Here is a 15,798-nt window from a genome sequence, read left to right on the forward strand (position 1 = left end):
AAGTTAAATTATCACTAAATTCAAAAGCTTTACGCCAGCAACAATGGACTTCACCTGCAGATCTTAGACGAATGGAACGTTGAATGCTTTTATCATGCATCATAACATCACAAAATATATCCATCAACTGAGTAGCTAAGAGAGTGGGATTTTGAAGCCGATTAGCAAGAACAAAACTCAATGCCTGCCTCCAAACAATCGTGTGACAAGATGCTGGCATACAAGAAGCTGCTTAAAATTGGCTCCTTCTCTGCCTGAACAAAAATTCCGTCACTTAAATGGATTCTCATTCCACTACAGAAATACAAAATCAAACCCCCAAAAACGCAGGTTTTTTCACGGTTCTAAACAATCATAATAAACCCCACCAATTCCACAAACCCATTCCAAGCACCACCCATATACTCAAACAGCAAATAAAAAGCAGAGAACCCATAACCAAGGAACTAAACAAGTTCATTAGCTAACAAAGAGACATAAAGGGGGAAAAGAGTGTTTGAGAAACGCAAGTACCTCCAACTTAGCCTCCTCTCTGACGGCATCCCAAATTGGGTCACCGAAATCGGAAGCGGCGGCGGCGGGTGCGTCGGAGGGCTTGGAAAATCCCATGGCATAAACGGGGAAGACCCCTGTCGATCCCAAATTCATAGAATCCGCAGAGAAAAAAGCGGGTGTGTGTCAGCGCCATGTTTCTGTTGCTCCCGAAGGAAACGCAATCAGCGAGTTGATTGGAGAGGGAGGTTGGCCAGGTGTGATCGCTCAGGCAAGCCATGGAGACCGGCGAGTGAAAGGGCCTAACGAAGGAACTATTTAAGCATAGAAAAGGAGAAAAAATGGAGGGGAATTGGGAGACGAGTGAGTGGAACTTGTGGCGCGAGTGGCAGGGGAAAAAGCTTTGCGCCCATGCGGCGTTGTGATCGAGTTCCTCCTTCAATATTATTGGGGAAGGGAATATGAGATGAGCTCCTCGTCTTATCGTTTCGTTTTCGTTTGCATTTCCCACTTTTTTCCATTTTTTTCTTTTTTTGGTAAAAAATTATTATATTATTATTATTATTATTATTATTATTATTATTACTTCAATCCTAAGGACTCTTTTTAAAGATGCTAAATTGAGATAGGATCGATATGGAGCTCATATGTATGGAGTTTATATATTTGGCGAATTCATATATTTATGTTTGGAATATCGAAATATTTGATCTGAGTTTATATATTAGGGTGTAGAGTTGAGTTCATATATCTAAATTATTTAATGTAATTTTTTTTAATTATTACTATTTTTATTTTGAAACTTTTTATTAATAATTCTACTAGAATAAAACATGTATTGCAATTTTTTTTTAAACATTTCTTTTCACTCTTTCTTACTTTCTTTCTTTTTTGGGCAATGAACAATAATTAACTCATTATATTTTTTATAGAATATAGTTGAAATTAAAAAAATTTGTTCCTATTTTCTACATAAATTTTATTATTTATATTTTTTCTTTTTTTTCAACAAGTTCACTTTCAATTCCTCTAAATTTGGAGGATCATCCAAAAATAAATCCCTATTTTAACTAAGTTGCTAGAAAATTTTCTAAAAATAATAATTTTATGTTTTTTTTTTTTTTGTTATATGTTACATACTTTTCAACTATATATATAATTTTCGTCTAAATTCTTGACATTTATTTGATATGTAAATGCAATTAAATAAAAAAAATTACAAATGTTTACATAAAAATATTGCACTTAATGTAGACAAGATAATAATTTTTATATAATCAACAACCTTACAACATACTTTAAAATCATCAATCTTATAACAGTCGAAAGTGATCGTTGAAGATGGTTTTCATTGGAGTTTGTAGTCGGAAGTGGTTGTCCGAGCCTGAAGTTGATCGCATGAAGGTGGTATTGGAGTTGGTTGTCGAAGTTTGTCATCAGAGGTGGTTTTCGAATCCCAAAGTTGGTCGAACGGAAGGTGGTTGTCCCGAAGATGATTTTTGCCGAAGATTGTAATCGGAGGTGGTCATTGGAGCTCGAAGTTAGTCGCATGAAGGTGTTGGATCGATATGGCAACCCTAGAGGGGTGAATAGGATTTAATTAAACTTTTTTTTCTAAATTAACTCAATTAAACTAATTAATACACTTTTTATAAATAATAAGAAAAATTCAAATTATGCAACAAATAAGATGACAAAAATGTGATAAATTTAATTCTATCAAATTTTAGCAAATAAATAAGAACAAACTAAAACAGCTTAAATTAATTGCAAAAATAAAAAGGAAAGAGTTAGAGAAGAAGACACCTTAAATTTTTATAGTGGTTCGATCAAACTCGACCTACTCCACTCCCTAAGTGCCTATTGGAATTTGAATAAAATCTTTCCGACTCTTTCTACGGATTAGGGTCCAACCATTACACCACTGTTTCTTTTACGGGTTCAAGAGCAAACTCGATCCTTTCCACGATTTAGGATCAAACCGTTACAAATGTTAGAATTTTTTAAAAACACAATACAACTCTCACTAGAGTGGATTTACAAGTTTAAGCACTAACAAGTTTATCCTCACAATACAATAACACTCTCTCAAGAATAAGATGAAAAAAAAAATTGGGAACTTAGAGAGAGCAAACAATGGAACTTTTGAGTTTTGGAGGATTATGAAATGTAAAATTTGTAGGTTTAAAATTTGGAGAGGAAGATGGTTTATATAGAGATAGAAAAATTTTTAGAAACCACAATTAATTTGGCCATTGGATTTTGGAAAATAAAATCAATGGTGGAGATTTTAAACTAAATTAGTAATTAGATACAAACAAAATATAATATTAAATTCCTTTTCTTTTGAAATTCATTTTTTTTAAAATTAATCCAAAAATAAAAAAAAACATATCATGTGTCAAAGACTAGCCGTTAGACACAAACATAAAATAATATTAAATTTTATTTCTTTTAATTCATTTTTTTAAAAAAAATTCATTCTCTTTAAAGTCAATCCAAAAATAAAAAACATATCATGTGTAAAAAAACTAGTTGTTAGACACAAACATAAAATAATATTAAATTCATTTTCTTTTAATTTCAATTTTTTTTTATTTTAAATCAATCCAAAAATCAAAAGTTCATCATATGTTAATCTCTTAATGATCCATCATTCACCAATATGCTGCCACATGTCTACATGCAAATGGTCTGGTTATGTCACGTCATCCACCATCACGGTATTTTCTCTATAGACTTGTTTCGGTCATATCGCCTTCATTTTAGCTCCGATTTGAGTGATTCAAAAGGTGTTGGAATTGTTGTTCGAGCTCTACGCTATTGACATATTAAAACACTAAGATTTTCAGTAATTAAAAATTGAGTTTGTTATCATCAAAACATTGATTAGTTAATTAATTAATTTGAGATTAAGGGCCAAAAAGCCAACAGAAGGTGGTATTATAGTTGGTTGTCGGAGTTTGTCGTCGGATGTGGGTTGTTGAAACCCGAGTTGGTCGTTGGAGTTGCTCGCTCAAAGGTGGTCATCGAAGGTGATTTTCATTTGAGTTTGTAGTCGGAGGTGGTTGTCAGTGTTGGTCATCGGTAGTTTTGTTATCGGAGCCTGAATTTAGTCGTCGGAGTTAGTAGCACAAAGGTGGTCATCGAAGTTCGTTGTCGGAGCCTGAAATTAGTTATCGGAGTTGGTCGTACGAAGGTTGTCAGAGCCCAGAGTTGGCTGTTGGAGCTTTCATCAGAGGTTGTTGTCGGAGCTCAAATCTCATCCAACCAAGTTGTCATTGGAGGTAGTTGTCAGAGCCCGAAGTTAGTCGTCGGAGTTGTCATCAGAGGTGATTGTCGGAGTCTGGAGTTAGTTTTTAAAGTGTGACAATGGTTGATTGGTGAAGCTATTGAAAATATAGGAAGAACGGAGAGTTGGAGTGAGATGGTAAAATATATCAACTCAACTTCACCAATATTTAAAGTTGATGGGTCAAACAATGAATTGGTATATTACACCAATTCAACTCAACTCATATTGGTTAGCCAAATACCCCTTAGTTTCTGTTAATAAATCTTAAATATAATCCTTTAAAAAACAATTAAAAGAAAGAAACTTAAACCGATTTGAATTGATGAGAAAAAAAAAAGTTGTTAAAAAAAATCATTTTTATGTAAACTATTTTTATAAAAATAAAAATAAAAAGATTTAAAATATATTTTATAAAGTTAAACCACACAGGCACACACCCTAAATTTAGTCTTTAATATTAATTTATTGTTTATTTGTCAAATAGAATTTAGTCTTTAATAGCATTTCGTTTAAATTTTATTACAATATATTCACATGGACGTAGTGTGTTTCATTTTGTATAGAAATTATTGTTACTAAACTAATTTGGACAAAATTTAATTTTAAAAGACGACCAAATTTAGACTATTGAAATAATTCAAAGGTTAGGCATTAAATGGTATTTTAACACTTTTAAATGTTCAGTTAATTTACAAGTTTAGTTTATAAATGATAAAGTTATGTGTCAAAAAAAAGTTTAAACTTTTAAAAAATATATAATAGGTTCTTAACTTTTAATTTTAGGTTTAATATATTGTCTTTGACTTATTTAAAATGTCTATACGGTTAAGATTTTGTTAACATTTTGAAGATGAAATTTGTTTAATGATGAAATTCTATCTAACATGGGTTGAGCAAGATGAAGTTGAAGTAAAATTTCAGCTAAAGATGTCCACGGGGTGGGGCAGGGCCGGAGATGCCATTCCTCATCCCGTCCCTGCTCCCCATTTCATTCCCCATCCCGTTAAATTCCCCACGGAGATCGGGGCGGGGATTCCCGCGGAGAATTCGCGGGGATTGGGTTCCCCGCAGGAAATTTTTCCCTGTTACTTTTTTTTTTTTTGTAAAAAAACTAATTAATTTAAATCATTAATGTGAGCAAATTTTAATTAAATAATTAATTTTATCACTAAATTGTTTATTATTGTTAGTTTTATATGACAATGTGAATTTAAAGATAAATTACTCAAACTTTGGCATAAAAAAGCTAATTAATTTTTTTAGTAGAAAGAAATAAATATAAATCAAATTATTTACATATATATATCTAAATTTAAACATATTCATTATGTTTCCAATAAATAATCAAATTTGAAATTTAAATATAATATTTTATGTAATAATAATAATACATAAACATTATATAACTATACTAAATAAATATGTAAGCTAATCGGGACGGGGAATGGGGCGGGGAGTCCGGGCCGGGGAATGCATTCCCCGTCCCCGCCCCCGTTTAGGTCACAGGGAATTTTTTCTCTCACTCCCTCCCCCATTCCCCGTTCCATTCGGGGCGGGACCCAATTGGACATCTCTAATATCAACAACCAACGTGCCAACATAGTGAACGGCCAAAATCTTTGATGCAAAATGACTTTTGAGATCTCCTAAAGAAAATTGCATTACCACATAATTCAAATTTGAAACCCTAGATTTGTTAGTATGGCTTACTTATTTGACAGTCTAATCATCAAAAAATACAAGTCATCTCACAATTATGTTTGAGAGTTACAATAATAGCATGGACCAAAATAAGCACTTTTTAAAAGTCCAGAGACTAGAATAGACGTTTTTAAAGTTTAGAAACCAAAATAAAACAAGATTCAGTGTTCATGGATCAAAATAGGATTCAAGCCTTTTAAAAAATGTAAAATAGGTCAAGAATCTGTTAGACATAAATTTGAAAATTTAGGGAGAAACAAAATTACACGTTTGAGAACTTTGTTTGAAGAACTATTTGACACTTGTTAAAGTTCTGAGACTAATTGATAAAAAAAACTGAAAGTTTAATAACCTATCAACACATTTTTCAAGGACGACCAAATAAACACAATCTAAAAAGTTAAAAATCTGAGACTCCATTTAGTAGCGATTTTATTTTTTATTTTTTTATTTTTTAAATTTATGTTTGTTTTCTCCTAATTCCATCTCGTGATTTTTTACATTTATTGAAGAAACAATTGAATTATTTGTCAAATTATAAAAACAAAACTTTTTTAAAACTAATATTTTTTTTAGTTTTCAATTTTTTTAATTTTTTTAAAAAATATTGGTGAACAATGGATTATAAAACAAAAAGTAAATAAATAAAATAAAATAATCTGAATATGACTATAAAACAGGACCTAAGGTCACATAGTTGAACCTATATTTTTCATCCCCTACATTTTGAACTTAGTTTTTACGTGATCTATGTGATTTCTTAAATAGCATTTCCTTTAATTTAGCTTTATTTGGTTATAAAGATTTAAAAAGTGACATGTTCGGTCATAAGAGTTGAATTTGATTTCAAAGTTGGTCCAAATTTGAAATTAATTTCTAAATGTTGATAAGCATAATTAATAATTAGTCAATCTAATGGACTAACGAGTAACCACGTAGTATATTAAATGGATTATGCTAATATATTTTTTTTTGGTTGTTTTCAAATATAGAGAAATGAATTAGAATATTTGTAAATATAGCAAAATTTCATTATCTATCAAAGATAAACCGCGATAGACTACCATTTATGTCAATCTGTATCTTGATAGACGCATAAAGTAGTCTATCCTATAGACTACGATATTTTTACTATTATTTGTAAATATTTTTAGCATCTTTTATATATTCAACGACGAGGCTTAAAAAAGAAAAAAGAAAAAACCTTGAGAGAATAAACATTTCATTTTTAAATTTTAATATCAATATAAACTAAATTCAAGTTTTAATGGTAGCAAATGTTACATTCTAAAATCCTATAGCTTTTTGAAACTAAGGTCATGTTTATCTTGGGAGAATGAAAAATGGCGTAATCTTGATTGATTTCAATTGGACCATTAATCAGAATGGACTTGAATGGTAAAATCAGTGTGATTGCGATTGTTGGTGTTTACTCATATAATTTTTCAAAAGTAGTGTGATTGTGATTGAGCCTGCTTAATTCACATCATTAATTGAAAGATAGAACAAAATTGATTAAACTACCCTCATAACATGGTTTCTGATTCATGACACTCAACACGCTCATTGACGACCATTTCAAACAATCTATTGACTGTTTGAGACCACTCTTTTTCACTTCATCACGATTCAATTTTCAATTTTCATTTTCTAAGGTTCATCAGTCATCTGTTCACTCGCCCCTTTGTAAGTGGAATATATTCCGCCATTATATTCCATTTTTTACTTCTTTTTATACTAAAGTCATCTTTAATTACCTATTCATATGTCTACAGGTAGGGCTTTGATGAATGTATACGTCCCAATGATTTATTTCAAAATCAAACTTGTATGTTTGCTGCCATTGCTTTTGAAGTATCAATAAGACCCCATTAGTTTGATCACAGTTGTTCATTCTATAATCCGTTCATTTATTGTCACTATTATCGATATTAGTTGATTTATTGTATGATTTGATTATACTTACCGATATAAAAAACGACCTTCTTATCGTCTATCGATATGAATGTGTGCTTCATTGATCGTTGAGTCCATTTCACATAAACACAATAAGTCGATATATGTATGTCAGTTTTTTTTTTTTTTTTTTTTTTTTTTTTTTTTTTTGTGTGTGGTTATATCGGATCCTGACCCATGATCTTGTATGATCTAATTATTTTGTATATTTTTAACTTTTTAATGAAAATGAATTTTAATTTCATCTTCCACCTTTTCTTATGTTGATTTATATTTGGTTGATGGGGTTGCCATTTTTATGATCTAATATGAAGAAACTTGTAATAACATATACATTTAACAAACAAGGTGACTAAATTCTAAAGATTAATAAAAGAGTTATCGATCAATGCTAGCTAACCGATAAATTTGGCCTTAACCGGACCTCCACATTTTCCTCCACAGTGTTGGTGTCGATGGACCATGGTAAATGGTAGATCGATAAGCATAGAGATAAACGAGGTTATAAAATAATTTTAAAAAAAATCACTTCCCAACCCATCAAACTAACACAAATCGATAAATCCATCGATATTATTATTGTTATCGACTAAACAATGAGAACAGGTAGATCGATAGGCATACAAGTGATTGGGGTTAAAAAATTGTTAAAACAACCACAATCGTTATCGATTGAGGCATCCATAAATCTATATCTTATAATTTTTAAGGGCAAAAGATGGAAATTCAACCTAAAGTATTCTTAAAAATTATTTAGGTCCCACTGCATAATACAATCAGATTGAGGACCTTCCTAACCTCAATCAATTTATAAGATTTGATTAGCAATCGTACAATGGACCCCACATTTAATTGCGATTACGGATAGATATGTAAACAAAAACAAGAGTAATTAGATGGGATCCACTAACCACATTGTGATTGATTTACACATATTCACCCGAGTTAAACATGGCCTAAGTTCAAATCCTATCCACTATGATATTTCACCCATTTTTCTTTTTTTGTGTAGGAAAGGTAAAGATATTTTTTTTTTATTAAAGCAATCCTACTAGAAGAACTTTGCTCTTTTCCTCAAGGGCAGATTAATGAACTTTGCAACTAGAGTGACATATATATACATTGTTATTTTAGCTAAGTATGAATATATTACGATATTATGATATTCCTGTGGCTTTGAGGTTGGTATTGTCATACTTTGGGTCGAATATGATTCCAAAATTCTCTGAATCTCTTGGTTGGGAATAGTCATTATAAGAATGAGGTTCAAACTTTCGTTGATGCCATTCGAGACCTCCATTTCCATGGTTCCGTCCATGGTTTCCTTTTGGCCAACTATAGGTGTGTTCCTATTGCTTAGCTACCTATATTCGAAAGTTTCAGTTTTCAGCTATGTGGTTTGAAGATCACTCCATAGATGGACTTTCCTCTTCTTTTTTATTCGTTTTGTCCTTAATTTTATTCTTCTAGGTCTTTATTTAGCCTATTATACTCAAATGTATTATGATAATAAGTCAACAAGAATATAGTGATAAAGACATGATATCGATTCTCTTTGGTACTTTGACTTTTAGAATGTTTTACTTATTTGCAATCGCTGTTTTGCTTTTCTTAACAATAAAAGTTCTATTTTTGAATATATATGATAGAATGTAACCATTAGCAACTTTGAATTAAGAATTTTGTTAAATAGTAAATGTATTTAATATGGAGAATCCAACGACACAATATATTTTGGATTAAGATTTAAATATATTAATTATTTTTTTTCATTTTTGTGATTTGATTACAATAAAAATTTTAGTGATACGAACTCTTGTTTTAAGTACAAAAACTATATCTGAAGATGTGATAAGAAATTTGAAAATAATGTAACTAAAAAAATGCATTATTAACAAAGAAGAAGACATGTGTAAAGCATATCACACAACTAATCTATGTGTACGAGCTATGGAGAAACTTTTAATTTCTCCCTTTGTCATTTTTAGATGATGATTACAGAGTCATCTCAGGTAATTTGACTTTCAAATTATTAAATGAAATTTTCCCTAAGTTTGAGCATCACAAGTAAAAAAAATCTCATATTATCTAAAAACTTATCATTCACAATGATAGTAGCTTTTTTTAAAAAAAAAAGAAAAAAAAAAAAGAAAAAAAAAGAAGAAGAAGAAAAAACTCATTTCTCCCTATTTTGGTATTCAGACGTTAAGAAAAAATCACATTTTACCTAATTCACGTTAAATTCTTAAATAATATTATTATATTATATTCAAATGATATGCAAGAGTTTTTTTTTAAAAAAAAAAAATTAAATGAAATCTATCTAAATTTTTTTATAAAATTAAATTAAAATTTCAAATATAAGTTTCCTCTGTAAATAGTTGAACTAAACTTTTATTTACCCAATCAATCAAGAAAAATTCCAAAAATATTTACAATTTATAGCAAAAAAATTTTAAAAATGCTTGCTTTTGGAACTTTTTGCTATAAAATACAAATATTTTTAAATATTTTTTTATATTAAAAAAACCCCAATCAATATCTCCTCTTTCTTTTCTTTTCTTTCTTTCTTTTTTCTTTATTTTTTTTAATTTTGTTAAATGGCACTCCCTAATTTTTTTATAGAAATTTTTGGTAGCATTCAAGTATTTTTTTTCATTAAATATTTGTTTAAGGAGCCTTATTAAATATAAAAAATATTTAAAATATTTACACATTTTATTATAAAATATAAATATTTTTTGGATTTTTTTATTTATAAGAATTTCCCTTTGTTTAACTTTATTGCCACATTTTAGTGCTTTTTCTTTATTCTATTAACATTTTAAGTTTTTTTTTTCCCACCTCTAAGAATAGGCATTGTTGGTAGTTTTTTTTACTCCAAGTATATCTATAATTTTTATACTCTCAAGTTTTTTTTGCATTTTTTCCCCCCCTTTTTCTAATTAGGACTATAAGCAGCTATGCATCGCACCTTCATTTTTTTTATTCGTTTACGTATATTATCTTTTAAAATTTTTTTCTTATTATTTAACTTGAATTGTATTCTTTTAACACATTTGCGTGAGATTTAGATTTAGATTGTATATACTATCTAAAAAGAACTATGCTGGAGAACTTTTGATTTTCCCTTAGGTAGTTTGATTTTTAAATTATTAAATGAAAATTTCCCCTAATTTTGAGCATCACGCATAAAATTAAAAAAATCAAATTTTAATACCATTTAGATTGAGAATTGAAAAGAATAACAAAAATCACATTTTATCTCTAATAATATTTAGCTATTTTTTTTTCCAAATCTCATGCTATATAAAAACTTACCATTCACAATAGATGATACTAGATTTAAAAAAAATCACATTTTTCTCCCATTTCTGGCATTTAGACGTTTAAAGAAAAGAATAAAAAGAAATCAATTTTTATCTAATTCACGTTAAATTCTTAAATAATCTCATTATATTATATTCAAGTTAGATGCAACATATTTCAAATTTAAGTTTCCTCAATAAATAGTTGAGTTAAACCTTTAGTTTCCATCATTCTTTTTTCTTTCTTCCTTTTTATTTTTTTTTTAATTTTTTGTTTTGGTTTTAATTTCGTTAACCCGCTCTCCCTAGTGTTTTTTTTTTTTAACATTCAAATATTTATTTCCTTAAATATTTTTTGTTTAGCATTATTGTCACATTTAATTTGGTGTTTTTTTTCTTTTAACATTCTAAGATTTTTGCAACTCTAGGAGTAAGCATGTCTATAACTTTTCTAATCCAAGTATATCTATAATTTTTCTACTCAAGTTTTTGCTTTTTTGCCTCTTTTTATCTTTTTTGTCTTTCCTTTTTTTCCTTTTTCTAATTAGGACTAGAAGTGACTATGTATAACACTTTTATTTTTTAATTTGTCTAACGTATGTTATCTTTTTCAAAATTTTTCTTTTTTTTTTGAATTATGTTCTCTTAACATTTGTGTGGGATTTAGATTTAAATTGAATAGTCTTTATTTTTTAAAATAAAAGAATATAGTCCAAATAGCACTTACATTTTATTTTTATTTTTATTTTAAACAAATGTGACCAGCTTTTGTTTTAAAGTTTTCTTATTATAATGCAAATATTATTAATTTGTTTATTCCCTTACTATCAAAGATTTAAACTAAAACATAAAAAAATCAATTAAAAAACTTCAAAGAAAAAGTTTTTAAAAAATATTTCAATTCAAAATTTGTTTTGAGTAATATGATTTTTTTTTTAAAAAAAATGAAATATATAGAAAAAAATAATTATAAGTATAAGATTCTTAATTCAACTTATACACGTAAATTTCAATTTTCAATATTATGAACGTGCAACACATAGTTTCACCCGTATATTATTTATAACACTACATTTTAATACCAAATATCACACCATTCCATATTTATATTAAGTCCCCATATACAATAATTAGTTCATAAGTACATATTTATATTTTCCTTTTGTTGTTTTCTACCAACAAACAAACATGTTGGCTCTTCATTATTATTTTAAGGATACCACAAAAATTGACACTTTCTTCAACAATTTTGCTTAAGTTTCTCTTCCCCATACATGAAGAACTCATATGGAAACAAAAATAAATGTTAAAAAAAATGGGTTCCTTTTCCCTTAATTTTATAAACTCTAATAATTGTAAGTTGAATGTGACCAAGTTGATGACTAGAAACATTATTTTGCTGCCACAATGACCACTCATTTTTAAAAATAGAGGGAGAAGAGAGACAATTATATCCATGGAATGGAACAAGACACAAGATCTATCTCTATCTAACTTTGTCTTCCTCCAAAAAGAGTAATAATAACTAAAAAAACATCTAACATTGTCTTTTATTGACCTTTGAGCCTATCTTATCTCCACTTTTGTTAATTTCTTTTTAATTATTTATTTTAAATGTTTCTCTCAATTTCACTCATAAATTTAATTTTAGCCTATGTAAAAAAAAATCATTTAAAATAAGATGATAGTTGAAATTACACCATCAAATTTTTATATATTATAGTATCACTTAAAGAAAAATCAATTTCTATAATTATAAAAGTTTGAGAATCTAATTTTAACATCTATATAATTTTGAGGGTTCAATTTGTACATTGAAAATTTGAGGATATAAATGCAACTATCATCATATCTTAAGGATAGTTTTTCCAATTTGTCCTTTAATTTTTATTTTTTGAACAAAAAAAATCAATTTCTACTATCCAACTTAAAATATTGTATCACTTCAAACTAATAATTAAATGTATTATTTAGGTCCCATTTGGTAATCATTTGATATCTTTGTTTTTGTTTTTGAAAATTAAGTCTATCATTCTCTTACAATAATTTGCATCTTTTTAAGTATGATGGTTAAATTCTTAGCTAAATTCCAAAAATAAAAATAACTTTTTGAAAGCTACTTTTTTTAGTTCTCAAAATTTGGTTTGGTTTTTTAATCTATGGTGAAAAGTGGATAATAAAGAAAGAAATTTGGAGGGAAAAGTAGAATCTATAGACTTAATTTTCAAAAATAAAAATAAAAAATAAAATGATTTTAAAAATTTATAAATAAATTAATTTTAACCCTAGAATTTCTTTTTAAAACCACTAATGCATAAATTTCAAATGTGTAAACAACTTTTTCAAATACATGAATTTAGCTACCGGGGGGTATGTTTCTAGGATGCTACTTTATGCAAGTATAGGCTTGGTAATATATTTTCTCAAAAAATAATTAAATAAAAGAGATAAATTTTTTATTTAATTAAATAATGCTCAAATAGACAAAGAAGAGAAAACCTAAAAATACCATTCGGGGTACCCCTAACCCAACTTTAAAATAACTAACAATTAAATAAATCTATAAATAAAATCAAGGAATATTTCATAAGATTTTGAAATGCCTGACTCCTAAACCAGACACTAGTACATGAAATCTAAGTGCAGAAGCAATAATTCGTCCAAATGGTTAGGTCACGGATCTCTCTTGTCATGCGCCGGTCTATCTTTTCCCTTACCTGAAAAACATGAAAGGAAACGGATGAACATAAAAGTATACTCAGTAAGCGACCTACTACTGGGCCCACTCAGTGATCTGTTAGCCTTTCTATTGGGATAGAAGTGCACAAAAGCTGATAGGTGTAGGAATAGGTATAGGCATAAGGGGCGAACCCGAAGACACATAAATAAGTAGTGACCCCGGAGGGCACAAACATAAACATAAGTGGTGGTCCCAAGGGGACACCGTACATAAGCATAAGGTGTGGGCCTGAAGGCTCACAACATGTGATGTGCATAGCCCAATAGAAGTGCCAACAATTACTGCAATCTCATAAAGTCATAAGCATACAATCGAGGTCTTAAATCATGCTAAGATCATATAATAGTTCACAATTTATCCAAACAACAAACATTGTTACAACACATAACAACAACATTCAACGACATAAGCGTAAGTTACCAAAATTTTCAACTAACCAATAGACATATCAAGATATCTCATACTGACATAAGAACCAATACGTAATACATGCTTGGGTTCGAGGGTGAACCGGTAGTAAGTCACTTACCTCGAATTTATGTCGAACAATTAGCAAACAAAACTCCAACTATCAATCATATCCTTCTTCGACTTGAGTCAAATGCTTGAGTCGCCCTAGAATAAACCAGTTTAATGTCAATCCTTATAAATACAACCTAACTCACCCAAAATAAACAATCAAAAGTCCCTAAACTACTTATCCAAATGTCGACTTAACCAGAACTACACCTGAGCTTCAAGAACGGAATCCAATCCAGTCATAAGCCAAACTGAAGGGTTTCAAAACTCAATTATAAAATCCAATTAACACAAATATTCACCAAACCAATTGGGGAAAAAAAAAAAAGAATTAACCAGAACAACCATTATAGCTTACCAAAAGGCGCCCAAAGCGATCTTTGATGCTGCTGGACGGTACCGAAAAATATCTTGAAACCCCGAATTTAGTAATAATGCATCTTGAGTATAACTTAGATCAGACCAAATTTGATAGGCATTCAAAACCCATAAACTAAAAACCAAATAAAACTTAAATCTCACAAAAAAAAAAAAAATCCAAGCTCATGGCAAAACGGAAGAGATCCGCGACTGATGGACAGTAAGAAGGGAATGAAAAACCAAAAAAAACTCGGCTAATGGAAACGTCTGGGCTGAGGCGTGAGCGGTGCGAACGATGACGTTCAAACGGTCGTCAACCTGTCGAACCACATACGACTGGCTGAAGAATGAATTAGGGAAAAGGGGTCTCGCGTGGGGGATGGAAGGAAGAAGAAGGAGAGAAAAAAAATAATAAAATTTTCTTTTCTTTCTTTTCTCTACACGCAAACCGAGGTCTCTTAATTCCACATTTATAACCAATTGTATCCTCACTAAACCCTAACTTCTCCCTTTTCCTTAAAGAAATATATATATAATTTTTTTAATATATATATATATATTCTCAAAACCGCCTTACCACTTATCACGTATTTTTAAACCCAAAAAATAAAAAAAAAATAAAAAGGAACAAGACGAATTTTACCTTACAATTTTTTTTTTTTTTGGGAATCACACTCTTCCCTCCTTAATAAACTTTGGTCCTTGAAAGTTATAATCTTGGAAGAGCTCTAGATGCAGTGTTCTCATCTCGTCCTCTCGCTCCCAAGTTGCTTCCTCAAACTGATGATTCTGCCACAGAACCTCCACCAGTGGCACCTTCTTGTTGCGCAAAATTTTCACCTCTCTGGCCATAATTTGCGCAGGCTTCTCTTCATAGCGTAAGTTTTCATTCAGTTGCAAGGGCTCAATGTCCACCACATGAGACGAGTCCGTTAAATACTTCTTCAGCATGGAGACATGAAAAATATTCTGGATCACAGAGAGAGACAGTGGCAAATCCAAACGGTAAGCCACAGAGCCGACTCGCTCCAAGATCTTAAATGGACCTACAAAATGCAGACTTAGCTTACCCTTATTTTCGAACCTCATGACACCCTTCATTGGCGTCACTTTCAGGAACACTTTGTCACCTGCCTTGAACTTAAGTCTTTACGGCTAACATCAGCGTAACTTTTCTGTCTATTCTGCACTGTTAGCATTCGAGCCCTGATCTTTTGCATGGCTTCTTTGTCAACTCCACTAACTCAGTTCCCATCAGTTTCCTCTCCCCAATCTCACCCTAGCAAACAAGAGACTGCAACCTCTACCGTAAAGAGCTTCAAATGGCGACATGCTATTGGTAGCCTGATAGCTATTATTATAAGCAAACTCTGCTAAATGCAAGTAGGAGTCCCAACTCCCTGAGAACTCTAATGCACAAGCGCGCA

At 30.0% G+C, this 15,798-nt stretch overlaps 1 protein-coding gene across 1 annotated transcript; it reads right to left on the reverse strand.

The window, feature by feature from the left end:
• Positions 1–15,040: 15,040 nt before the first annotated feature.
• LOC120073456 lies at positions 15,041–15,472 on the reverse strand. The gene has a single exon (XM_039026304.1). It carries the CDS (start codon positions 15,470–15,472, stop codon positions 15,041–15,043), a length of 432 nt encoding a protein of 143 aa, XP_038882232.1.
• Positions 15,473–15,798: the final 326 nt, after the last annotated feature.

The sequence above is a fragment of the Benincasa hispida genome, chromosome 3, assembly GCF_009727055.1.
Source record: "Benincasa hispida cultivar B227 chromosome 3, ASM972705v1, whole genome shotgun sequence".
NCBI lineage: Eukaryota > Viridiplantae > Streptophyta > Magnoliopsida > Cucurbitales > Cucurbitaceae > Benincasa > Benincasa hispida.